The 22,482-nt window shown below is 38.3% G+C and overlaps 12 protein-coding genes across 14 annotated transcripts; 5 read left to right on the forward strand and 7 right to left on the reverse strand.

The window, feature by feature from the left end:
• Nucleotides 1–10: 10 nt before the first annotated feature.
• On the reverse strand, nt 11–3,531 carry Gasu_20740 (deoxyribodipyrimidine photo-lyase / cryptochrome). The gene has a single exon (XM_005707076.1). It carries the CDS (start codon nt 3,389–3,391, stop codon nt 263–265), a length of 3,129 nt encoding a protein of 1,042 aa, XP_005707133.1. The 5' UTR covers nt 3,392–3,531; the 3' UTR covers nt 11–262.
• A 540-nt stretch (nt 3,532–4,071) lies between these two features.
• Gasu_20750 (uncharacterized protein) lies at nt 4,072–5,574 on the forward strand. Its single transcript, XM_005707077.1, has one exon. The coding sequence runs from the start codon at nt 4,089–4,091 to the stop codon at nt 5,409–5,411; it is 1,323 nt and encodes a 440-aa protein (XP_005707134.1). The 5' UTR covers nt 4,072–4,088; the 3' UTR covers nt 5,412–5,574.
• Nucleotides 5,575–5,581: 7 nt separating this feature from the next.
• Gasu_20760 (uncharacterized protein) lies at nt 5,582–6,282 on the forward strand. Its single transcript, XM_005707078.1, has 2 exons — nt 5,582–5,999; nt 6,045–6,282. The coding sequence occupies exons 1-2, from the start codon at nt 5,658–5,660 to the stop codon at nt 6,156–6,158; spliced, it is 456 nt and encodes a 151-aa protein (XP_005707135.1). The 5' UTR covers nt 5,582–5,657; the 3' UTR covers nt 6,159–6,282.
• A 129-nt stretch (nt 6,283–6,411) lies between these two features.
• Nucleotides 6,412–8,772, forward strand: Gasu_20770 (magnesium chelatase). The gene has a single exon (XM_005707079.1). The coding sequence runs from the start codon at nt 6,417–6,419 to the stop codon at nt 8,721–8,723; it is 2,307 nt and encodes a 768-aa protein (XP_005707136.1). The 5' UTR covers nt 6,412–6,416; the 3' UTR covers nt 8,724–8,772.
• Nucleotides 8,773–8,776: 4 nt separating this feature from the next.
• Gasu_20780 (uncharacterized protein) lies at nt 8,777–10,881 on the reverse strand. The gene is made up of 3 exons (XM_005707080.1): nt 9,734–10,881; nt 9,387–9,677; nt 8,777–9,334 (listed from the first exon to the last, which is right to left on the reverse strand). The coding sequence occupies exons 1-3, from the start codon at nt 10,859–10,861 to the stop codon at nt 8,804–8,806; spliced, it is 1,950 nt and encodes a 649-aa protein (XP_005707137.1). The 5' UTR covers nt 10,862–10,881; the 3' UTR covers nt 8,777–8,803.
• A 3-nt stretch (nt 10,882–10,884) lies between these two features.
• Nucleotides 10,885–12,001, reverse strand: Gasu_20790 (uncharacterized protein). Its single transcript, XM_005707081.1, has 2 exons — nt 11,703–12,001; nt 10,885–11,646 (listed from the first exon to the last, which is right to left on the reverse strand). Exons 1-2 carry the CDS (start codon nt 11,969–11,971, stop codon nt 10,989–10,991), a joined length of 927 nt encoding a protein of 308 aa, XP_005707138.1. The 5' UTR covers nt 11,972–12,001; the 3' UTR covers nt 10,885–10,988.
• A 10-nt stretch (nt 12,002–12,011) lies between these two features.
• Nucleotides 12,012–13,832, forward strand: Gasu_20800 (asparaginyl-tRNA synthetase). 2 transcript variants are annotated; one of them, XM_005707083.1, is made up of 4 exons: nt 12,012–12,375; nt 12,427–13,140; nt 13,186–13,599; nt 13,679–13,832. In XM_005707083.1, the coding sequence occupies exons 1-4, from the start codon at nt 12,037–12,039 to the stop codon at nt 13,808–13,810; spliced, it is 1,599 nt and encodes a 532-aa protein (XP_005707140.1). In that variant the 5' UTR covers nt 12,012–12,036; the 3' UTR covers nt 13,811–13,832. The 2 variants fall into 2 exon arrangements, with proteins under 2 accessions (XP_005707140.1, XP_005707139.1); XM_005707082.1 differs by lacking the exon at nt 13,679–13,832 and having other exon boundaries at nt 13,186–13,672.
• A 14-nt stretch (nt 13,833–13,846) lies between these two features.
• Gasu_20810 (S2P endopeptidase) lies at nt 13,847–15,641 on the reverse strand. Its single transcript, XM_005707084.1, has one exon. The coding sequence runs from the start codon at nt 15,470–15,472 to the stop codon at nt 13,874–13,876; it is 1,599 nt and encodes a 532-aa protein (XP_005707141.1). The 5' UTR covers nt 15,473–15,641; the 3' UTR covers nt 13,847–13,873.
• Nucleotides 15,642–15,720: 79 nt separating this feature from the next.
• Gasu_20820 (uncharacterized protein) lies at nt 15,721–17,251 on the reverse strand. The gene has a single exon (XM_005707085.1). It carries the CDS (start codon nt 17,158–17,160, stop codon nt 16,294–16,296), a length of 867 nt encoding a protein of 288 aa, XP_005707142.1. The 5' UTR covers nt 17,161–17,251; the 3' UTR covers nt 15,721–16,293.
• A 12-nt stretch (nt 17,252–17,263) lies between these two features.
• Nucleotides 17,264–18,871, reverse strand: Gasu_20830 (rhomboid-like protein). 2 transcript variants are annotated; one of them, XM_005707087.1, is made up of 8 exons: nt 18,565–18,871; nt 18,328–18,512; nt 18,116–18,275; nt 17,952–18,061; nt 17,811–17,903; nt 17,636–17,758; nt 17,528–17,590; nt 17,264–17,477 (listed from the first exon to the last, which is right to left on the reverse strand). In XM_005707087.1, exons 1-8 carry the CDS (start codon nt 18,817–18,819, stop codon nt 17,435–17,437), a joined length of 1,032 nt encoding a protein of 343 aa, XP_005707144.1. In that variant the 5' UTR covers nt 18,820–18,871; the 3' UTR covers nt 17,264–17,434. The 2 variants fall into 2 exon arrangements, with proteins under 2 accessions (XP_005707144.1, XP_005707143.1); XM_005707086.1 differs by having other exon boundaries at nt 17,264–17,590.
• Nucleotides 18,872–19,031: 160 nt separating this feature from the next.
• On the forward strand, nt 19,032–20,759 carry Gasu_20840 (HIT zinc finger family protein). Its single transcript, XM_005707088.1, has one exon. The coding sequence runs from the start codon at nt 19,169–19,171 to the stop codon at nt 20,264–20,266; it is 1,098 nt and encodes a 365-aa protein (XP_005707145.1). The 5' UTR covers nt 19,032–19,168; the 3' UTR covers nt 20,267–20,759.
• Nucleotides 20,760–20,813: 54 nt separating this feature from the next.
• Gasu_20850 (selenocysteine-specific elongation factor-like protein) lies at nt 20,814–22,481 on the reverse strand. The gene has a single exon (XM_005707089.1). It carries the CDS (start codon nt 22,471–22,473, stop codon nt 20,848–20,850), a length of 1,626 nt encoding a protein of 541 aa, XP_005707146.1. The 5' UTR covers nt 22,474–22,481; the 3' UTR covers nt 20,814–20,847.
• Between the last annotated feature and the right edge of the window lies 1 nt (nt 22,482).

Consider the following 22,482-nt stretch of genomic DNA (forward strand, 5'->3'; position numbering starts at 1 on the left):
ACAGGTTTCCCTACAACCAAAACAGTTTCTTCCAAAAAGCTCTTTATTGTTGTAACCTAAGTTGCATAAGAAACAGCCAAAACCTATTGTTGTCTCTTTCAAACGCAGCGCCATAACAAACTTATCCAAAAATGATAACCCCTTTTTTATTGATCCACGAAACCTAAACAATCACCTCATATCTCGATCTCTCTCTCCCTCATCGTGATGGTTTGCTCAGCATTCATATATATATATATATATATAATAATCATTATCCTTCTCAGGGAGCTTCCATGGTTTGTTCTTTTTGTTCCACGGGACATATACCATATACATAAGGACCTCGAACTCCACCATGCAGGTGCCTATCCCATTCTCCAGTCACTTCAAGATTCAATATATCACTTAGAAAAGATTTGATCTTATATATCTTTAAAAGTTTCTTCTTATCTGGACACCACTGATGGAAAAGATCTTTCATATTTCGAACTCGTACAAAATCACGAGAAATACGACGATCTACATTATCCGTCAACTCATAGTATTGGAGAAGGAATTGCGCAAACAATTGACCTTCATGTTGGTTATCCTTTGCAACTATCTCCAGCATTGCACGTCTTTCTTCGCTCGTTTGTGGTGGCTGTCTCCAATCGCTACTACTTGTTTTCTGCGATAAAGAAGTTCTATTGTGACTGGAATGCGCTGTCATAAGTTGTTTTCGCTTCAACTGAGTTTGCCTCACTCTCTTTGTGGTTCCTGTTGTTTCTCTACGACTTTCTTGCATACCTTCCATGTTTATTGTAATGATTTCAGGGGAATCATCCGGATGACTAGATATATCGTTCCATTTCTGAGTTGATTCTTCCATCGGAGCAGAAGAATGGGCAGTAGCTTTTACTTTGCGTTTTGTTGAAGGAAAAGTTAGCATTGAAGAAGAAGGAGAAACGTCCGTCATTCTATGTTCACTTGGATAACTTTCAAGCTTATGAGAAACAGGATTTCCATAAAATGGACCCATATGAACAGTCTCTTGCGTACTGTTATCTAAAAATGGTTGATAGAGGTAATTGAGATTCGTTTCTGCCGAAGGAATTCTTCGATGAAAATTGTTTTGGGCGTAAACAGCGGTTTCCAAATGCACATCTTCCGAATAACTTCTTCTTTCTTGTGCAGAATAAGGAGTCGACATCCATGTTGGAAGAAACACTTGTGAAACATGCTGTTGGCCCATAGAAGGACTATAAGAACCTACAAAATTGGAGATATTTGACTGTGCCGCAGTCAGTTGATCGAGTTTGTTAGTCATATAGGAAGAGGAATCATCGCGACTCTCTAAATGAAAATAGGCAGTTTCATCTTCTTTCTGAAAGGATAGATCATTCAACATCAATTCATCATCCTCATTTTCGGAATTAAATAACAAATGTTCCAAAGAACTCACTGGAAGGGACGGTGGTGAATCATATTGTAAAAGTTGCCACAAAGATGGTAATAGACTTAAAGCTGATGAGCCTTGTTCTGTCATGGATGTCTCTTCTAGCATTCGGTTGGACTCCTCTCCTATTTCTTCATCAGGCCATTCTTCAATCACATCGTTCACAGTTGGCGATGAAAGACTCTTTGGTAAATGCTGTCCGTCTACTACCTGCCTCATAATTCTCAATGCTTCCTTTGCTCTACTTCTTGCAAAAGATACATCAACAATAGGAAACGGATAGGTCTTTCCCAACGTAATATTTGCATTCGCTAATACATCTTCGGGTGCCTGCCAAGGACAATGTATGTATTTGTCCTGTAAAGAAGCCAATTCTGGTATCCACTGCCTAACGTATGTTCCACTAGAGTCGTATTTACGACCCATTCCTATAGGATTCACCAAACAACTCAACGGAAAGGAGTCCGTATTACATCCCGCAGTCCATTGCCATCCTAAAGTATTTGCTGCCAAGTCTCCATCTATCAAGTGTGAATAAAGGAAATGCGCTCCCAGTTGCCATGGAAGCAATAAATAACGCGTTAAAAAGGACGCGAGAAGAAAACGAAGAATGTTATGAATCCATCCAGTGGACCGTAACTCACGAATGGCTGCATCCACCATAGGATAACCTGTGTGACCTACAGACCAACGATCTAAGAGAGAATAATCACGCTCCCAGGGGAAAAGATTGAAAACGCTTTGCAATGGAGTATCTATAGCATTTGGATAATAATAAAGTATATGATAGGCATATTCTCGGAGGCACAAGTTTTTCAAAAATGCCTTAGCAGCTTGTGAATAGAGATACCAATTTTCACGGTTGTTTGCAACTCGTTTTCTAACCATATAAAAAATTCTCTTCACACTCAATTCTCCAAATTTGAGATGTGGACTCAGTTTAGACGTTCCTGTTAGACTTCTTCGATATCTTGCTGCACCAAACTTATCAAAAGAGTCGCTCAAAAATGCCTTCAAGGTTCGTTGAGCCTGACGACAACCAGGTTTCCAATTATTCTTCGATTCAAACGCTTCTATATCTTCTTTTGAAAGAAGATCCAACTGACCCACTTGATTCTCAAGTTCAGTGTATGGTAACGATGTGCAATACTGTTTGCTGATACTCAATGGCTCGGGTGGAGGCAACTGAAGCATCCATGCTCTCATATAAGAATGAAAATCAGGAAAGAAGGGAGAATGATCATTCTGCAGTTCCCAAGGTTCAACAAAAAGTTCTGACTTGAATGAGACCAATTTAACGGTACTTCCAGAAAACATCGAAATGACTCGTTCTTCCGCCTTCAGATAGATTGGTTCATAAGCTCTATTCCAAAAAATGACTGTTGCACCAATTTCACGAACTACTGATGGCAACTCTTCTTCTGCTAATCCATTTCTACACAGCAACTTGACACCCAATTTTATCAGTTCCCTTTCTAGAACCAGCAGAGAGGACCGGAGCCACCACAACCAAGGTTTACTAGGATACCATCTTCCAAAGGAGTTTGGACTCCAGAGAAAAATAGCATAACATTTTGTTTTTCTTTCTAAGGCTGCTAATAATGCTGGGTTGTCATCTAAACGGAGGTCGTGACCTCGAAACCAAACCAGAGAACTTTCACGTTGACCAGTACCTGCACTTTCAATTTGTACTTGAGCTTTAACACTGGATTGGATATCGAGTTTGTGTGAATCACCGTATGAGATCATTTCAGGGTCTTTGCAACTTTCTTGCTTGGATTTGCTAACTCTGTTGCCGTGGCTTTTTTTGGCAGGCGAGTTACATTCTTCTTCCTCCGACGACATAATGCTATTCAAGTTATTATTCACTTCCATGGTTAACGTTCCTTCAATGTGCTCTACAAGTTGCGTCGTATATGTTGCATTTTTATATCTCTTCTTTTTGGTAACTTTCCTCTCGGAGCTCAACCACATACTTCGAAAAGACAAATATAAATCAACTACAATTCATGTGATTTGAGACGCTCCTTTAACATGCAGTTCAATACTCTCTTAGTCGTAAGCCTCGCCGTAATCAAACGGTTCGACTCAAAGTTTCTGCTCAAAACCCCACAAGGTCATTTCCCCACATAAAAATCCCGACAGAATTGTGATTCATCACGGGTTTTATTCCGCCTCCCTCCTTCTCACCACAGTTGGCGACTTGGATATCATTTTTATTGCAACTATAGCAACTTTCATTCATATTAATGGCATCTATCAACAGCAACTGTAAAGCAATACTAGTGTTCATGGTATAGAGTTCAGTGTCTGTTATAGCTACATTGGTTGTAGTCTAGATAGGACTCATGAACTTTGTAAAGAACATTGGACGAGCTTCATTGGTACTTTCAACTCGACAAAAACAAGAAAACATCGAACTTATATATATACACCTTCTATCTATATCTTTTGTTTGCACAGATAGAATAAGCAGTCGAATACAAAAAAAGCATATGTTGACATCGAAGCAGCTTAATTTGTTGACACCGAGTAAACAGAGCTTGAAAACATCATGTGATTATTCAGTGACCATTATATGTCATATTCTACTACAAATTGTAGTCTTTGCATATATACAAAAGTGGAACCTGTACATGGAAGCCCATTCTTCCTTCCATCAATGAAAAGAATGGAAAGCAATCGGTACAAGTCTCAGAGATTTCCGTTGGTTTCATTTTGGTATTCTTGTGGAGTTATAGCCATGTCCTTTTCTTGGAATACTTCAAACCCCGCTTCTTCCCCAGCTCTTGGAGTGACACAAAATATGGCTTTCTCTGCTACTCAAAACAATCCAGCTCCTCAGGGTACAACAAGCCAAAACTTGCAACCAAGTAGTTTGTTTTCTTCTCCCATTCAATCACCGTGGACGGGAACGCAAAATCAACCTAGTCTTCAAGGAAACTTGAAGCCCCCGACCTTTGGTTCTTCTGGTATGACAACAACACAATCAAGCTTATTTTCGCAACCTTTAGGTATTTTCTCTTCTTCCACGAACGCAAGTCCTACACCGACTATCAATACGACACAAAATACTCAAACTATAAAATCGATTCCCTTTTGGCAACTCCCGGACGCTGTAAAGACTGAAATTTTAGAAATAGAAAAGTTCATCAGAAACGAAAGACAGAAGTGTTTGAAACTAGAAACCCAAAACAACTTGCAGCAGTTGGAAGAGACGGAAGCGAGAATCAACAAAACAGTTCAACATTTCCAAATAGCCAAGAACACTTGGGAGTCGCTAGTTGTGAAAGTGCAAGCCTGTAAGAACGTTATCAAGAACGAAATGAATAGCGTGGAAACTGTCTATGCTGTTATGGAATCAGCAACAAGGGATGACATGACACCGATTCCTCGCAGAAGTGAGGAAGCTGTCAAGAAACTTTTTGATAAATTTTTTTCTTATTTAAAAGAAATGGAGGAGAACATGAATGAATATGAACAACAAACGCAAACAGCAATGTCCGTACTACAGAATGTATCCAAAAGTATGGGATGGAAAGGTCAAGCAGTAGAAGATGTATTGAAACAAGAATATGAATATTTTATTTTTGTTGCAAGTAGACTAGCATATCTTAGAGAGAAGTTTCGTCAGTTGAAAGAGAAATATCTGAAACTGTTGCAGCTTCGCAATCCGGATGCTACAAGTCCATTTGAAGTTAGCACCTCTTCTGGGAAGCCTAGTTATTGGAATGAACGTTATCACACCCCGATGAAGAACATAAGTGTTTCTGCACAACAACCCAATCATAGTTTTCTTACAACACCAATATCAAGATATAAGCCACCGTTACCGATGAAAGGGTCTCCGACAAGTTTGGGAAAGATGGATGAAAAGAGTAGTTTTGCCACACCCTGGACAGATTATTCTCGTAAACGAGATGTTGAAAACTCTTCATTTAAAACCCCGTTGCCTCAAGTAACCCGTTTTAGTGTTTCTTCATTTCTTCAATGAAAATCATGTCAAGCAAAATATTTCATAGGTATTTTTTGGAGTTTCTCGTTGGTCATGTAGTACATTTTATTGTGTATAGAATGGACCACGTTCATGGAGATATATGGCTCTTATTGTTGTGAAACTTGTTTGTAATATATCTAATAAAGCTAAAAATCTCCTATTCATGTGGCTTCGTATTGCCATTGTTTTTGGGTTGTGTCCATAAATTTTTGATAAACCCTTAAGAGATAAGTTTTCTAGTTGATGGATGATAGGGAGACCACGTCTCCATTCTCATCTTTGTACAAGAGTTCCAAAGTTACCTTTTTGTTTACGAGTTCTCAAACAACTCTACTGGTTTCATCTGGATATCGTTTACTGTCATGGAGAAGGTCACACAAGTTTAGGAAGTGTTACTTGGCCAAGTGTGTCTCCCAACAATCACTCAACGGCGACTTGACTTTTCCTTCCAAGAAATACTTATTGTTGAAAGATGTGCAACTGTTGGGAATCGTTCCTCTCATTCCAAACTGGGTATTATTGGCCTTGTATGGTTACTTGGGGTTTCGATTTTTTAGTGGATTTGAACAGACAACTTACAACAAGGTAACTGAGCTTTTTTATTTATCACAAGTTGATAATTGTCAGTAGAATAGTAGATTAGTGCTAAGTATTTTATGGCCTGTTATGTTTATTGTCAATGATCGTTTTCGACAAAACTTTAAGAAAGCTTTAAAACAAGGAGACGATGAAGAGGATGGCTAAGTTGTTGTTGTTGTTCTCACAAAGAAATAAAAGAGAGAGAGAGGGAAAGGGATATTGTGATGTATATGCATTGGGTTTGGATTGCAAATGTTCATACTTTGTGGTCGATTGTTTCATCATTGTATTCCACAACGTTATGGAAACTTTACACTTGGTGAAAGAAAAAAGTTCGACCCAAGACCAAGTTATGAAGCACTTGCAAAAACTAAAGGTTATCACAAACGCTCGTTAGGCATCCAACATAACTCGGCCACCCATATGACGACAACACCACGCAAAGCCAACAACCCAAAACCTCATCTCGAATACATTCAAGTAGTTGTTTTGGCTCCCAATGAAAAACTATTTTACAGTTTTCTTACCTTGGCGGATATTTTTCAACAGCAAATGTCTCGTAAAGAAGCAACCCAAGTGAACCCCACCGAAAATAATGAGTCGATGGAATATTGGAACAATATTCCTTTACTCAACTCTAAAGGAGAATTTGTTTCCAGAGAAGTCAGTCATTCATCTTTCTATCGTTCTACAACACTATCCCATTTGCTACCTGCTTTACAACCTGTGTTGAAGGTTTTCCTAATAGAACAATGGTTACAAGACCAAGGCAACCATAATAGTTATTTATTGTTACAACAAGCTGTTCAAAGTGCAGATGTAATAGTAACAGGTTGGATTTTCAATCAGCAATTGGCAATTAGAGTAGCAGAAATATTGAAACCTGTTCATCAACAATTGTTAGCCTGCATTGTGTTTCCTTCTTCTCCAATTCTCATTCCATATAACAAGTTGGGGCAATTTGAACTCTGTCGATGGACAGAAACACAGAATATATTATCTCATTTGTGTTTTTCCAAAGAGACATGCTCAGATAGTCCAAAGACACAAGAAGAGACAAACCAACTGGAGTTGAAACTGTTGGAATCGTTCCGAATATTACCAAAGCTATTGAATTACATTGGAGAGGAAAAGAGGGAAGATATATGCACATATATGCTTTCTTATCGTCATTGGGTTGCTTCGAGTCCAGAAGATGTGAAATTGTGTCTTTCTTTTATCATCGAAAGAAGTCTAATGAATATGGAAAAGGAGAACAAAGAGGAAGATGTATGGATGACAAAGCAGGAAGAAGATGCGCAAACTATGAAAACAAAGATAAAGCAGTTGTGGCAAGCCTATTGTGAAAGCACATCTTCCACAGTTACTATTCGTTCCTTACCTTCCCCGAAGAAGCTACAAAGTAGTGGTCATCATGAACTGGCTCGTCTCATTGCCATTTACATGCATCAATATCATTGCCAACTAAAGGATATTTCCATTTTGTGCCAATTCAAATATTCGATATCCTGCCAACGCGAGTGGAACCGATTTGCGCAACAATTACACCAGAAATTCACTTTGCGCTATCCTGTTGAGTTGGAAAAGGAACTGTTACAATTGAGTGAAAAGATTCATAAAGGAAAGCACCTTATGCCACTTTCTTCAGATGTTTTGGCAGAAAATCGACATTTGCATCAATCCATTCTTCAATTGGGAGGTTATAGGAAGGCAGCTAAAATCTTAGGTTTGCAAAGATATCGTCGTTCATCCAAGCCAATCTCGAAATCAATGCAAGAGTTTACTCATTTTGAGAAAGAATTGCGGACTTTTTTGCATCAACGTGCACAAAAGATAGATAGTGAAAGAGCAGAGTGGATACAAAGAATCATGCCAAGAATGGTGGACTTTCGTGAAGCAGGTAGAACAGATCTATTGGATGCCATTCAATATCATGGAGGACAACATGCAGTTGCCAGAAAACTTGGTTTGCAGATGCATTATCAGGCAACATGCAATGAATATATTCAACATTTTAGTTGTCTAGAAAAGGAACTCAAGCGTTTGATATCTGAAGAACTGGGAGATATCTACCAATCGAATGAGATGCCAACCCTTCATGACCTTAGACAATTAGGACGAATTGATTTGATAGCCGCTATTCGTATACATGGAGGAATGCACAAAGTAGCCAGTAAAATGAATTGGAAGCTTTGTAAAGGCTCGAGGTCTACCCAGCTCAAGATAAAAGACTTGAATTGGCTAAAGATAGAGTTGGAAAGGTGGATAAAGAAACAAGGATTGACTGAACTTTGTATAGTACCTACAACGAGGCAGTTATTGGAAGATGGGAGACCTGATTTGGTTCGAGCTATTCAATTTCACGGTGGTAGGGAAACCGTTGCTAAGCAGTTTGGAATGGTAAAAGGAGACAAGACCATCTTTGATGAGAGTTTCTTTTTAACAGATTGGAGTGGTTTGGAAGAAGAAGAAGAAAGTCAAGTCAATTCATCTAAGAAAACAAATACTCGAAGAGAATCACATTACTGGTGTCGACTGGAAAATGTACGTAAAGAACTATTAGCTTTTATATATGAATATGGACAACCGGGTGTGATGCCGACAAGAGCTGAATTGTTAAGAGCTGGACGCGGGGATCTTTTACGTGGAATGACTATTCATGGTGGACAAAAGGTTGTAGCCAGAGATTTATCGCTTGTCATGGTTTCTCAAGTCAAAAAGTCGAAATAAGACAATGAAGTTGACAACAGAGCTGTACAAACAACGTTCTATTTTGTCATATGTAGATGTATAAATGTTGTGGGATACAATCATGTAGATAAAGTAATACGTTGCTCTTCAATGAGTTTCTTAATGATCATTCGCAACTTTTCTCGAAGCATTGTGTCCACAAAGCCATCCAGTAACGCAACCAACTGCCATACGATGGAATGTTCCACATGCTTAAACATTTCTTCCACTGATAATATCAATCGTTCACATAATCTGTTCAAAAGCATTTTCAAAGGTGGTTGACGTGAGGAGTCTAAACTACATGCACTAAATAACAAAGTCACAACCAATGAGAGACTTGAGCCTGTAGTTATCACAAAAAGAAAGTTTTTGTTTTCTTGATGTCCTACAGCAAAAGAGTGCGTCCATTCAGTGAGGACAGAAATATCATCCGTCTCCTCGATAAAGTGCATGACGCTCTCTACAAATTGCTGCCAACTGGGCTCTTCCAACTGTGCTTTGCTTGTTCGTTTCAAAATCATACCCAAACTAAAGAGAATCATGTTTAACAATGGTGTCAGATAAGTACGAGGAAGAACCGAAAAACATCGAATCAATAGTTTTCGACCCTACATAAGAAGATATAAAAGAACAAGCTTCATATTCCTATCTATAGCATACCTTTGGCAAAGCACAAATTCTGCTAAAAATATTTCTCGTTTCGTCACGTAAATTTTCATCAACAGTAATACCAAATGTATTAAGCAGTTTTCTGGACATTTTTGTTTTATGTTCTTCTAATTCTGCAACTGATGAATAGACGCTCAGTTCATCTTCCAAATCAAACAATATGTCAAATGCTAAAGATATGACACTTTGTGCTGCTATTCTGGAGTCTTCATGAAAAGGTGTATCTGTCACATGGGCTTCGTCTCTTTCCAATGAACTATCCGAAACAGACTCAAGTGCAACCTAACAATCCATCTTTCTCAATAAAACCATCCAACTCAACTACATTTACAAATCACCTGAACCATTCTTCGGGGTGCATTCGGATTATATCCTTGAATACTACCAAGTGCACGTTCCAATATTTTAAGATTGTTCTCTGAATGATGAGGAAAATATCCACTCCTCAAAGTTTTCTTCTTTGTATCTCGAGAATAGGGATATTCTTTCAACTGCTCTTCACTTCTCCTTTGCTCTTTCTGGCGATATGCTTGACAGTAAAAGTCTTCTACAGGCCAACTCGAAGTTTCCAACTGACGAATATGCATTTTGGCTATGAGCTCAATTTCAGAACAAGTCATCCACTTGGAATATAACCTTCTAACAAAATGACGGGAATCACTCCTCTTCTGATAACCCGTTCTTTTTTGTCGATGCCCACTCGAGATATCCCTAGGTTGACGAAACTGGTTGTTCGACTGAGAAGATTGAAAGAATGATGCTCCCTTCTTCCTACTACTATCAAGTGTTTTGAAGGATTCTTTTAAAGAAGGATATTCGTCTTCAAACTTTTTACTCTCAGAAAAAGTTTCCCAAGGTTTCTTTTTTGTGAGAGCCGAGTCCTTTTCAAAAGAGGTTGATTCTTGTCGTGCAAAAACTTTACCAATTACTGGGTCTCTTCTTTCACCACTGACTGTTGGTTCTAGGAAGCCTCTTGAAATTGGAACTTGTGTGGTTCTTCTTTGGCTACTCTCTAGTAGAGACCGTTCCAAGTCTTGAGCAAACAATACTTTGTTTGGTCTCCTACGGGAATCAACGACATTCCAAGCTGTTTTTCGCTGTAGTTCCCTTGCATCATTTCTGTTGCCTTGAAAAAGATTTGTACCCCAAATATCGTTGGCATAGAGTGGGTCCTTGTTTCCAACTGGAGTGTGCATAGTATCACGGTTCATTTCTTGAGAAGTCTGTGGTTGTAAAGACAGGAGGCGAAGCTTATCTTCTACTTGAGAACCGATGTACCATTGTCGCTGTTTCCTCTTTTCCTCTTCCAACTGGGAAGCTACCAACCGATGTTCTTCTTCCCAAGCATAGTCCACGTCCACTGCATCAGCAAAAGTTTCATTATTGACGTCGTCTAACTCGGAGTCTTCCTCTAGTGCTTGTTCCGAGTGGATATGATCATCCACCACCCAGTTGTCCTTTTCCATGGATCTAACCAATACTCTTTTCTATGAAATGGAAGCTTTTTATCAATACTATTTTCCTATTGCAAAAAATATTTACACAACTTGCAACATTTCTATGGTTTCAAAATAAAATATCAATACACATCAGTTATATACCAGGACGTCCATAACTTAAACCAAATGCCATTCGAAATATATCCATCCAACCTTGCGACCAAGAACGATGATGAACCGTTCCACTTGTATGTCGCTTGACTCGAAACTTTTGTTTGCATAAATAGAAGAGCAAACAAAATGTTGTAACAATAGAAATGCGAAACAGAGGACTGTCTACTTGTTGAACTATCGTCCACGTCTTTGACCACACAGAATCGTTCATCTCTGTTACACTATCCATAGACTCATCTTGTCCTATCCTCACCACAGTCGACCTGGAGTGTTCTTGTGGTATATAGTCCAAAGATTCTTCCGTTTTCTCCATACAAGCGGGTCCACTATCATTGTTCAAAGCTTCCTTCCTATTGATTAATTCTCGTTCCATACAACTAAGCCACTCTTCATCAAACCCCCACTCCGGTAGTTCATTGTGTACTTTATCAAGTCCTTTTTGAATACCTTCCAAACCTCGCTGTGGAAGAATATGAAACAATAAAACTTCCCACAAATGCTTCTTTTGTTTTACTGAAAACCTTCCCCTTTCTCCATTAGAAAGGTAACTTTTTCTTTCCAACCGAAACCAGCGTTGGAAAGTTGTTTCTGCCCAATCCAAGCCGTTGTCATCCGATACAACTAGAAAGAGACTCACACTAACTCCAAATAATGTACTCAACATAATATAGCAAAATGTTACATGAAGACTTACCAAGTGTTCAATAATGAAAAGTTTTCAAAAGCAACGCCATCTTCTACTACACAACGAATAGCAATATCTCGTGCTTCTATTTCTCTTCCCAACTCAAATAGCGCTTGTATTTCTGCACACAAACAAATAGCATACTCTTGACGACTGGTAGTCGACGTTTTAAGATTTCTCGCCAACTGAATGGCTCCTTCAAAGTCACCAAATAAGAGACTAGTTTCCAGAGCGTTACAAGACTGCGACAACTTGGACATTCGTTGTGGCGTGATCATCGCGACGAAACGGATTGTTGAGAATTGTGGCCTTTTGACTCCCTACATTCATCACTTTAAGAATAATGTCGTCAGATCATTGTCTACCTACTGAAGAAAAAGAGTCGGAAGAAGAACAACTGAGAAATCAGTTGAAGGAAGTTACCCTTGACGATTTCATAAAACTTGACGAGCAACAAAAGAACTTGCTTCCCAAGGCCCGTCGGAAAAAGTTGGAAAGGTTGCTGAAAGAGCAGGAACGAAAGGAACAGAAAGCAAAGGAAAGAGCACAAACACTGGAAGCTGAAAGATTGTTGAAACTAGAAGAGAGCAAGAAGATCAAAATAGAAGAAGATCCTTCTTTGCCGTTTGCCACACCCATCAAGATTCGAGATGTCCCATCATATGTGGATAAAAGAGTTACAGTGAGTGGCGTCTTTTGCTTTTTGTCTTGTTCTGATTATTGAGATTTTTAGGTACAAGGTTGGGTTCATCACATACGAGAAGACGGCAAGAAACTTCTGTTCATCGAATTGCGTGACGGAACCGGATTTCTGCAGTGCGTCTTGTCGGATTTGCTATGTCAAACATATGAAGCTCTTACTTTGCATCGTGAAGCTACCGTCCTTTTGAAAGGAACTCTTACTTCAGATGAAAGAGCAAAAGGAAGTTTTCCTGGGATCGAGTTACGTGTCGACTATTGGCAACTTATTGGACCAAGTCCTTCGGAGATTGAGAATATTTTAACTTATGAGAGCAATCCTGATATTTTGCTGAATAACAGACACTTAGTTATTCGTGGGACTAGGACTTCCACGGTACTTAAACTTCGGTCAATTATTACGCAATGTTTTCGAGAGCATTTCTTCGATCGAGGCTATGTGGAAGTATTTCCACCCACCATTGTTCAAACACAGTGTGAAGGAGGTTCCACATTGTTTCAGTTAGACTATTTTGGCGAACCAGCATATCTTACACAAAGTAGTCAAATGTATTTGGAAACTGCAATAGCTTCCGTGGGTGATTGCTTCTGTATTCTTCCGAGTTATCGAGCGGAGAAGAGTTCAACTAGAAGACATTTGGCGGAGTTTCATCACATTGAAGCGGAATGTCCATTCATTAACTTTGAAGACTTGTTATTCAAAATAGAAGACTTAGTAAGCGACGTGATGAGACGAGTGATGGAAAAGGTATGGTTCCTACTTTTTGTATATCGAAAATTTAAGATGGGATAGGCAAGTCATTTGGTCCTTTCACTGAATCCAAATATCCAAGTTCCTAAGCGTCCCTTTCGAAGAATGACTTATGAAGATGCTATTCGATATTGTCAAGAAAACAACATTTATAAAGATGAAGTCACCAAAATGCATTTTGAATTCGGCGATGATATTCCTGAACTTCCTGAAAGAAAGATGACGGACCAAATCAACGAGCCTATTTTTCTCACCCGATTCCCGGTGTCATTAAAGTCATTTTATATGAAAAAATGTGAAGATAATTCGCGACTGACTGAAAGCGTTGATTTACTTCTTCCGGGTGTAGGGGAGATTGTTGGGGGAAGTATGAGGATCCACGAATTGGAGGAACTTCTGGAGGCATATAGAAGAGAAAAGATGGATCCCAGTCCCTACTATTGGTTCACTGACCAGGTATGTTATTCCAATTGTTTATTATTATAGTTGTTGTTGTTGTTGCTGCTGGACTGACCAGCCTACTCGTGTGAATTAGAGGAAGTATGGTTCCGCACCACATGGAGGCTACGGTTTAGGACTAGAACGATTTTGCTGTTACTTGTTAGGACTCTATCATGTTCGTGATGTTTGCTTATATCCAAGATACAAGGATAGATGCAAGCCCTAAACCTTTCTATTGTCACAACCGTATAATAAATAAATACTAGGTCCATTCTTAAAGGGATGCTAGTCAGTTATTCAAATCCATTAGTATGAAAAATAACACAAAACTTAAAATGAAAAGGAAACTAAAATATCCAAGCCATCGTTTCCTCTTTTGCAAGTATTCGAGATGGGTCATCGGCAATGGAAAGTAAGTAAGCAGCCAAGAAAAGACATCTTCTCCATCCATTCTCCATACAGGAGCCATATTAGATATTCCAATGAAGGCTGACAGTATGAACAAAATTCGAAAGAACTGTTCAAATTTACCGATGGGATTCCATACAATTAGGAATTTATACAACCACCAAGGACTTATACGTGGCACATATTCCGTCCACTTTACAGAATGCAGCAACGCATCAGGACTGGTCACCAGTACAGTTTGATGGTAGTTTTGTTCACTAGGAATCCATCTCTTCAAAGAAACTAATCGGCCACCGGTTCCAGTATAAGGAACAAAATATTGATCATCCACTAGTTTGTCTTCACAGAATCCTAAAGCAACTTCTTGGGTTTCTAACCATTCCTCTGAAATACAAACGGCATTTGGATAACCAGTATTAAAAAAAGAAGACTGAACAAAACACTTCCAAACAGATTCTTCAACTTGCCAACTGTCACTGGAGAGACCCGGACAACACATATGAAATGGACGAAACCACTTACTGCTTGTAATGTTGTTCTTGTTCAAACAGATACCCACAAAAGTCTCAGATGTAAGTTCCCGTATTACTTCCTTGATATCGTCCAACTTTCTTATTTCTCTATTGTTTACGCTCACCAATCCATCTCCGATAGAAAAGCAGTTTAACAAGCGACTACTTTCTTGTCCCGTTGAAATGAACCCCGAAACAGTCATCTGTTGCCTGAAGAAAGGTGCAACAAGTAACGGAAGCAGAAATACAACAACCAAAGAAAGTAGACATAGCAACAAGTTAAACCAAAATCCAGCACAAACTATGCGCAGTCGACTCTTTGTGTTGAGATCAAGTAAACTCTCTTCAATGGTCACGAACATTCCAGGAATATAGAAAGCTAAAAAGAGCCCAACTTTTTCTACTCCAATACCTTCCACATAAGCAGTTATTGCGTGGCCTAGTTCGTGAAAAGGAAGTATCACCAATAACCCAACCCAACATAACAGCCAAGAAACTGTTAGGGGCAATTCAGGGTCTAATTTTAACCATTTCATCAAGTGGAATAGTAAAGCGTTTGTTACTTCCATCAGCAATTTTTTAAAAGATGAAATCAAAGGAAACTTATTGGCTAGTTGCCAAGGGTCCAATCTCCAAAAGATACTTTGCGTTACTACACAAGAAACAAAAATCAAATACATAGTTATTCCAGTTATAACAAGTCCCAACATAAGAATACAACAAGCCATGACACCAACTATACTTCCCAACTGAAAGAAAAGGCGCAAAACCCGTCTATGTATTTTACACCAAGTCTTCAAAGTGGGAACAGCTAACTTCAAGCTCCATATAACGCAACCTTTTGTTACTTGAATAGAGTGTGTTCTCAACCACAAGGACCATCTGCCTTGGACGAAACTATCTAATGTCTGAAACACTAAGTAAACAGCCAACCAAACCACAGAGCCGATGACCCACAGCGCCACCATGAAAAATGAAGTTTGCACCACATACCTTGAAAGCGATTGATGCTACTAATTAGTTGAATTCATGTTCGATTGGCATTTTGTTACTTTTCACTTTTTAGCTGAAACTCTATTATTGACAAGTTACTTTGCATGTTTTAGTTTTCTTCGAAGACTGCTGCTTCCAGCTGCAAAGTTGATTCCCATTCGTTCTACACAATATCTTTTAAACTCGGATATTGTTTCTTCTAAAACTACATTTGGCTGTAGAAACGACTGTACTTATGTTTATTTTCATATATTAGATATCGGTGGTTTCAGTTCTCTATTGATAAGTGCTACTGTAGTCATATTTGCTTCGTTCTTTCTACATCTTCCATCTATGTGGCAAAGAAGAGTGCAACTAGCACACCCAACAGTACCTCTTGACCATTCTTGGTATGCACAGCTCCAGAAACCGTGGTGGACTCCTTCTCCTATGGTGTTCGCATTGGTTTGGTTCGTTTTAAAGTTACTTCAAAGCTATGCGCTCGCATTGATATTTGAATGCTGTCATCAAAGTCCCTTTACGATTCCGGTCTCCATGTCAATATCTTACTTGGTACTTGCTGACCTCTTCAATCAAGTATTCTTCGTTCAACACGATTTGGTGGGTGGACTAGTAATGATTGCTATTTTGATGCTCTTTACCATCATGACTATTTTTGCATTTCTACATATCTCTCGTTTGGCTGCGTTTTTCTTGATTCCTTTGTTCATATGGTTATTCGTCGCTTTTTTATTAACTGTTTCAATAGTCATAATGAATAGAAACCAATATACTCATATTCAATAAAAAGAAATGTTCAACACTCAAAATGTATAGGAGTAATATTCTTCAACTGTTTTCCTATACGAATTTCCTGCAACAGTTGTTCTCTTGGAGTAAGAGGTTCTAAGTGGACTTGTTTCTGTTGCAATGGTGTGGAACGAAGACGGTCTCTGCCATATTGTATTTCTATCAGCAGTTGATCTCGCAGTTTCGTGTCCACGCTGTGACGATGTTCCATCTTTCGAAAGGGCGGAGCTTTGGAAGAAGACTTGCTCTCCTTTCGAGGACTATTCTTTGACTCTTTTTGCTGGAAAGACTCTCCTTCCACCATCTTTTTGAAAGATTGGGTTAAAGATTCTTCACTCTGTTCCTCATTTAAACTGACTCTTCTACTACAGAGTATAGTGGAACGCTGTTTCTTGCCATACTCTGCAAGGGAGTCATCACACTCTTTTCTTCTTTCACTCATTTGTGAAACCACTGACTCAGCGTCGTTTTCATCAATTACTTCAGTATACTTTTTAGTTGTCTTCGTTGACGCTTTTTTGTTTCCCTCCCCTTGAATATATTTAGAGATAATATTTTGTATATGTTCCTCTTCATCGACAGCACAGTTGTAGTTTTCTTCAGTGATATCTGAATAGGCGACTACCGAAGATACATTATAACTGCTACCATCATCTGAACAAGGATATCTCTTCGTTGAGCTACTTCTACTCTTTTCCTCATATGTTGTTCTTCTCAAATAAGCACTTGAATTTTGTGAAAAAGCTTGTTTTTCGGTTGGATACGAAAAACCAATTCGATGACGTATAAGCTTATCCCACGTTCCAAATACCAACCACGGTGGTGGCTTTTGTTGTTCAAGATAGCGTTGTCGTTGGTTGAACGACATATCCATGTCACTCACTCTCACCGAACAAAACGAAAACCTAATGATGAACTCAAAAGAAAAATGCAGTCTGAATGCGCCTAAAACCCAACTCCCATACAAATTGTGCCGTTTCAAATCAACAACTTATATTTATTTCAACAGTCAAGACAAATGAAAAGAAAACAATGATATCATATCAAGTCTCGATCAAAATAATCTGTTTCCTTCTTCTACTATGTCCTATTCATCTCTCTCCTGCGTTTATCAACGTAGAACATCCTATTTGTACAACACAGTCATTTCAATTATCAGAGTCATCTCGGCGATTTTGACTCATTCGAAACCTGAAAATGATAAGCACAATTGAGCTAATTGTAATCCATCCAATTCATACCACCGGTGGAATGTACTCCGGACTTGACTCCAAATATTTGAAGACTCCCTATCAACTGAAGTCCTATAAAATATTAGTAAATAAGTAATTCACAATGATATATCGAACCTCGGGCGTTTACGAGTTTCCAATTCCAAGCCATGGATATCATTTGTATACCAAAGTCTTGTCGTCTTTCTCTGTTGATAATCTTTTGCAATATCTCTTTTCTTGTATTCATAATATGCCAATCTATCGAACCCAAAGTTTACGTCATAAATATTACAACTGCCTTACTCCTTACCCAAAAGCTGCACCTCCTAAATGAGCAGCAAAGTCGATTCTTCCAAAGTTACCAAGTAAACCAGTGGCATCCAGTAAGGCCCAAATCACACATCTACTAACAGTTAACCGAATGATGACAAGTTCAAAAACCAAAACGTACGCATCCTTAGCCTTTAAAGGATATCCAAAAAAGTAAATATCTCGATTGGGAAATAACATTGCATACATAAACATTATTGCCATTACTGAACCAGATGCGCCAAGACTCAGCTACATCAAAACATTCACACTAGAGATTCAGGATTTTATAATAACAACGCTTACTGCATCACCCCGCAAAAGGTACTTGGATAATAGACTAGTAAGACTCGAAGAAAGACCACCTGCTAAATATAAGACGAAAAAGCGCTCTGGAGTTATTATTCGACAAACATCGGATCCAAAATGCATCAAAAGAAACATATTAGAGAAAAGGTGAAAAAAACTATGAAACGGTACAAGATTAGATGAGACTTTTGGATAAAAAAGAAACCTACCCAGCATGACTGAAATTGCAAGTCAAAAGAGTATGAACACGACCTCCCTTCACTGTAGACAACGAGCAGGTAAAATGACGAGATAAAAAGGGAACAAAGCTAGGAATCTTCCACGCCAAGTAAACAACCGCATTCATACCAACCAGGGCCAGCAATAAAGAGCCTTCAGGTGTTTTAAGGTCTCTCTACAAAAAAGATAAAACTAAAAATCAACAGAGTCCGTAGCTAAACGCTAACCTTAACCCTTCTGTATGCCATATCTGAAAGTTCATTGAACATAGAAAGTGTTTCTTTAATTTGCTCCGAAATACTAAAAGGATACCAGTCCACTTTGTTGCTATTATAAGCAAAGGTTCCTGAACTCCCCAAAAACAACACGCCTAAGCTACTTTTCTTTGTTGCACTATTCAGATTTTTCTTAAAAAACAAAGGAACTGAAAGAGAACGAAAACTGCGGTAATATAAACGTGAGAATAGAGAAATGAACCTCATATTGTAGACAATGTTGATCACTCCCAATTCAAAACATCTTTCATGAATTCATTTTTAGATGCATGCAAAACTTTTCTAGAAGTGAAATTTGCTAGTTTGTATAGTTAAATTTCTATTAAGATAGAATCTTGAAAATAGAAGAACATGTGTTCCAGTGGCATACAACAGCTATGGAGAAATTAAAGTTTTTAAAATTATACACAAGGCAACATTGATGAGTGTTGAAACGACTCTAATATCTCTACTGTTGTTCCAAGGAAGTGTGAAGAACCGACTGGGTTGATTACCACCGTTCTTGTAAAAATTATGGAAGCAATTCGGAATTGATTTCAGTCTTTGGAAGTTCAGCATGAATCAGCTCGAGTCTGCGGATATTGGAACGCGTACAAGAAGAATATGCGGTGTCTGTTCAAAGAAAGAGGCTCCCTATCGTTGTCCAAAATGTCATATGGCATATTGTTCAAAGGATTGTTATGAAAGTCACAATATATCCTGTCTTGAACAGTTCAGTAGCTCCTTTACGGAATCCCTTCGCAACGTTTTTGCGTCGGAATCAGAGAAAACGCAAATGAAACAACTGCTTCAGCGACACTGGGATGAATATTCAGAAGATAATGCTTTGAGCGTGGAAGATGAAACCGAAATACTGGAAGAGGCACTTCACAGGCTAGACGTGGATGAACCGGAAGCGGTTTTTTCTAGTTTACCTGAGAGATTTCAGCAAAAATTTCAAAGGCTTTTAGCAAACGGTGAAATTGAGGATCTTGTACAAGTCTGGAAGCCTTGGTGGGAGGAAGAAGAGCCTACGATTGTGGAGATCTCAAAGAATAACTCTGACACTGTTGGTCACAGAAAAGTCAAATTTGAAGACTGCAACCAAGAGAAACCCCACTTTAAACAAGAGCCGTCAGTAACTTTGAACCTACATGTAGTAGAAATATGTTACGCCTATTGCTATTGTATGCGATTGTTTAATGGAGACTTGCATATAGACTGTCTCGACAGTTTTCAGTGCCTTTTATCTATATCAAAAGTTCTCTCGGAAGATCGCCGATATTCATCAATTTCGGAAGTTTTATATTCTGTCTTACGCCATTCACAAGAAGATATTCACTATTCCAACTCAAAAGATTTTTCGATCCTTCTTATTCGGGATACACGTATCGTTGTAGGTAAAGGATGTAAATGGATCCTGCGAGCAATTGAGGAAGCTCAAGAACTAGCCAAGGCTGCTCGTCAGGAACTCAAAAAAAATAATTATAATAGAGATTGGTTTCAGACAACACTAAAAGTAGAGAAGAAACTAGGTTACTTCAAATTTTTTGTAGAATCACGTTGGGACGAAACTTGGACCAAATATTTTTGTCAGAATCTTGAATTATTTGAACAGCAACAGCTAGAAAACCTAAAGGAAAGTTTCCAATTTTCAAAGAATAGAAAGAAATGAGATCTTTAAATGCCAATTTCTCAGTATCTGTTTAGAAAATGAAGCCTCATTGAAATTTATAGGTAAATTTGGGTTTCTTTCGGTTCACTCTCTAGTCATAAAGGAACGCAAAGCTTCTAATTATTACTCAAAGGATACGCCGAAATTTGGATGATTCGTTTTACGAACTTTCTTCCCCAAAATAAATCTTATTATTAAAGTTTACCATCTAGATTTGTTATAATCATGACAATCCTGAATTAAAAAAAATTAATTTGCCACTCGTTAAGCTTTGATTTACAAAAAATTCTGAACCTTGATTACAATTTTATGTTGGCTTAAAGCGAATTAAATTAAATTGAATTTATTGAAATTGACATCACCATTACGATTAATATTGTTGATGCCGTTTTTCTAAAGAAGAACATTCTTTGATAATAAATTTGTATAAAAATGACTAAAATTGCAATTATCGATAGTTCTTTATGTAAATTATAAAAAAGTGAAAATTTTCACTTGATGGAAAATGCACTTTGAGCTGAACTTGAATTCTGGACTGCATTATTAGTTTAACTTTTCGTAATTTAATTATCGGAAACATTCTACAAGTCTTCTTGGGTGATATACACATTTTTTTTCTTGGTTTCGTGGTCAACAGAGAAAACTTTATGAAACACGAATTCTACTTTTGATCCTGTCTCTGGTATTTTCTCAGATTGTGATAAGAGTCTGACTCGTAACTTGCCGGATTTCCCGAATTTGCCCTCGATGTATCCACGAACACCATTCTCAAAACTGACTCTCATTTTTTCGAAAATTTCGACATTGGCGTCTTTTTGAAAAAATCCCTTCACTATGAGAATTTGATTATCTTGTATTCTTTCAACAGTTCCTTGACGTTTCTTTATCTTGGTAAGATGCAACATATCATTCTTTTTATCTGTTACGACTGCTGATGCCGTATCATGCATTTGCGCCAAGACATCTCCATGGAATGCAATTCTACATCGACTCACCTCAGTGTCCCAGTCTAAACGCGAAGCTATGAATCCAACTTTCGGATAAATACATAGAGGAATGTCAGTTTTTATCAAAGCAAAAAAAATCTTGTTAGGATTGGAATCTCTATCATCATTTTCCAGTTGCTTTTCATAGAAGTACCTTTCATCGAATGAAAAACAATCCTTCATTTGGCAATGAGAATACATGGAGAAGAAAGTTACTGTAGCAACTGCTGTGGAATGTCCAACAGTCACATGAAATTTTGACTTGGACAAACACTCTTCTCGATAGAAACGTACTTTGTGTGCCGAGGTTATAAAACAAGTGGATAAAGACAAATATCCTGGAATAGCCAAGAATCCTCGTTCGACTTTGTCGGAAGGACATCGCGATATACAAATGGCTACTCGTTCTCCTTGTCCACATTGTGTAACTGGTTTACGATATATCTGCATACTCTTTACCTTCCTTGATATTCCAATATTTGGTATGTGTATCAGATCACCCACATGAATGGCACCTTGTAATACAGTTCCTGTGAAAACAGTTCCATGTCCCTTTACTCCAAAACAATGATCAAAAGCAAATAGAAACTTTCCTTCATGGCTTCTCTCGGGAATCGGTATATACTTCGCAATAGTACTTAGAAGCTCTTCCATTCCCCAAGGCTGCACATTTTCTGATATATGAGGTTCCAGTTTCTCTCTTTGACTGGGATTAGCAGCAACGAACACATAAGGGGCATCCTTAAACTTTGTTTGTTGAAGTGCCTTGAAAGTTCTCTTCTTCATTAGAGCCATCTTTTGAGTGCGTTCATCGGGAGGAATCAAATCTATCTTGCTGAATACAATGATTGCTTTGTCAGTCACCAATTCTCCAACTACTATACATTCAGAAGTTTGCATTTGTATACCCTTTGTGACATCAATCACTAATAGTAAAGCATCTATAATCTTCGAACCTCCTAATACTGTCTTCAAGAGGGAAGCGTGACCAGGACAGTCAACCAAAGTTATCTGTACTTGTTCAGAGGTTTCTTCTTTATCTTTTTGTAACATAAAAGCAGAAAATCCCAAGTCCAAGGTGATTCCTCTTTCAGAACTCTGAGGATGCTTGTCTAAAGCAGCTGTCGATAGTATAGTGCTAATGGAACGAACCAAACTAGTTTTTCCACTATCCACGTGTCCCAAAACACCAATATTTATATTTATAGTATTTTTATTCATTCCTGAACG

Source organism: Galdieria sulphuraria, assembly GCF_000341285.1.
Source record: "Galdieria sulphuraria unplaced genomic scaffold scaf_14, whole genome shotgun sequence".
NCBI lineage: Eukaryota > Rhodophyta > Bangiophyceae > Galdieriales > Galdieriaceae > Galdieria > Galdieria sulphuraria.

Excerpts from the sequence above, each read along its gene's own strand:
- Gasu_20820 (XM_005707085.1), bottom strand. The coding sequence starts at position 17,160 with ATGGATATGTCGTTCAACCAACGACAACGCTATCTTGAACAACAAAAG.
- Gasu_20740 (XM_005707076.1), bottom strand. The coding sequence starts at position 3,391 with ATGTGGTTGAGCTCCGAGAGGAAAGTTACCAAAAAGAAGAGATATAAA.
- Gasu_20840 (XM_005707088.1), top strand. The coding sequence starts at position 19,169 with ATGAATCAGCTCGAGTCTGCGGATATTGGAACGCGTACAAGAAGAATA.
- Gasu_20780 (XM_005707080.1), bottom strand. The coding sequence starts at position 10,861 with ATGGAAAAGGACAACTGGGTGGTGGATGATCATATCCACTCGGAACAA. Across the intron at positions 9,678-9,733 it reads CACCCCGAAGAATGGTTCAG|GTTGCACTTGAGTCTGTTTC; the intron begins GTGATTTGTAAA and ends ATGGATTGTTAG. Across the intron at positions 9,335-9,386 it reads GAATTTGTGCTTTGCCAAAG|GGTCGAAAACTATTGATTCG; the intron begins GTATGCTATAGA and ends CTTCTTATGTAG.
- Gasu_20830 (XM_005707086.1), bottom strand. The coding sequence starts at position 18,819 with ATGAGGTTCATTTCTCTATTCTCACGTTTATATTACCGCAGTTTTCGT. Across the intron at positions 18,513-18,564 it reads TGGCATACAGAAGGGTTAAG|AGAGACCTTAAAACACCTGA; the intron begins GTTAGCGTTTAG and ends TCTTTTTTGTAG. Across the intron at positions 18,276-18,327 it reads TGCAATTTCAGTCATGCTGG|TTTTTTTCACCTTTTCTCTA; the intron begins GTAGGTTTCTTT and ends ACCGTTTCATAG.
- Gasu_20850 (XM_005707089.1), bottom strand. The coding sequence starts at position 22,473 with ATGAATAAAAATACTATAAATATAAATATTGGTGTTTTGGGACACGTG.
- Gasu_20770 (XM_005707079.1), top strand. The coding sequence starts at position 6,417 with ATGACGACAACACCACGCAAAGCCAACAACCCAAAACCTCATCTCGAA.
- Gasu_20760 (XM_005707078.1), top strand. The coding sequence starts at position 5,658 with ATGGATGATAGGGAGACCACGTCTCCATTCTCATCTTTGTACAAGAGT. Across the intron at positions 6,000-6,044 it reads AACAGACAACTTACAACAAG|AATAGTAGATTAGTGCTAAG; the intron begins GTAACTGAGCTT and ends AATTGTCAGTAG.
- Gasu_20800 (XM_005707083.1), top strand. The coding sequence starts at position 12,037 with ATGTCGTCAGATCATTGTCTACCTACTGAAGAAAAAGAGTCGGAAGAA. Across the intron at positions 12,376-12,426 it reads ATGTGGATAAAAGAGTTACA|GTACAAGGTTGGGTTCATCA; the intron begins GTGAGTGGCGTC and ends TGAGATTTTTAG. Across the intron at positions 13,600-13,678 it reads ACTATTGGTTCACTGACCAG|AGGAAGTATGGTTCCGCACC; the intron begins GTATGTTATTCC and ends CGTGTGAATTAG.
- Gasu_20790 (XM_005707081.1), bottom strand. The coding sequence starts at position 11,971 with ATGATCACGCCACAACGAATGTCCAAGTTGTCGCAGTCTTGTAACGCT. Across the intron at positions 11,647-11,702 it reads TTTTCATTATTGAACACTTG|TGTGAGTCTCTTTCTAGTTG; the intron begins GTAAGTCTTCAT and ends ATTTGGAGTTAG.
- Gasu_20750 (XM_005707077.1), top strand. The coding sequence starts at position 4,089 with ATGGAAAGCAATCGGTACAAGTCTCAGAGATTTCCGTTGGTTTCATTT.
- Gasu_20810 (XM_005707084.1), bottom strand. The coding sequence starts at position 15,472 with ATGGTGGCGCTGTGGGTCATCGGCTCTGTGGTTTGGTTGGCTGTTTAC.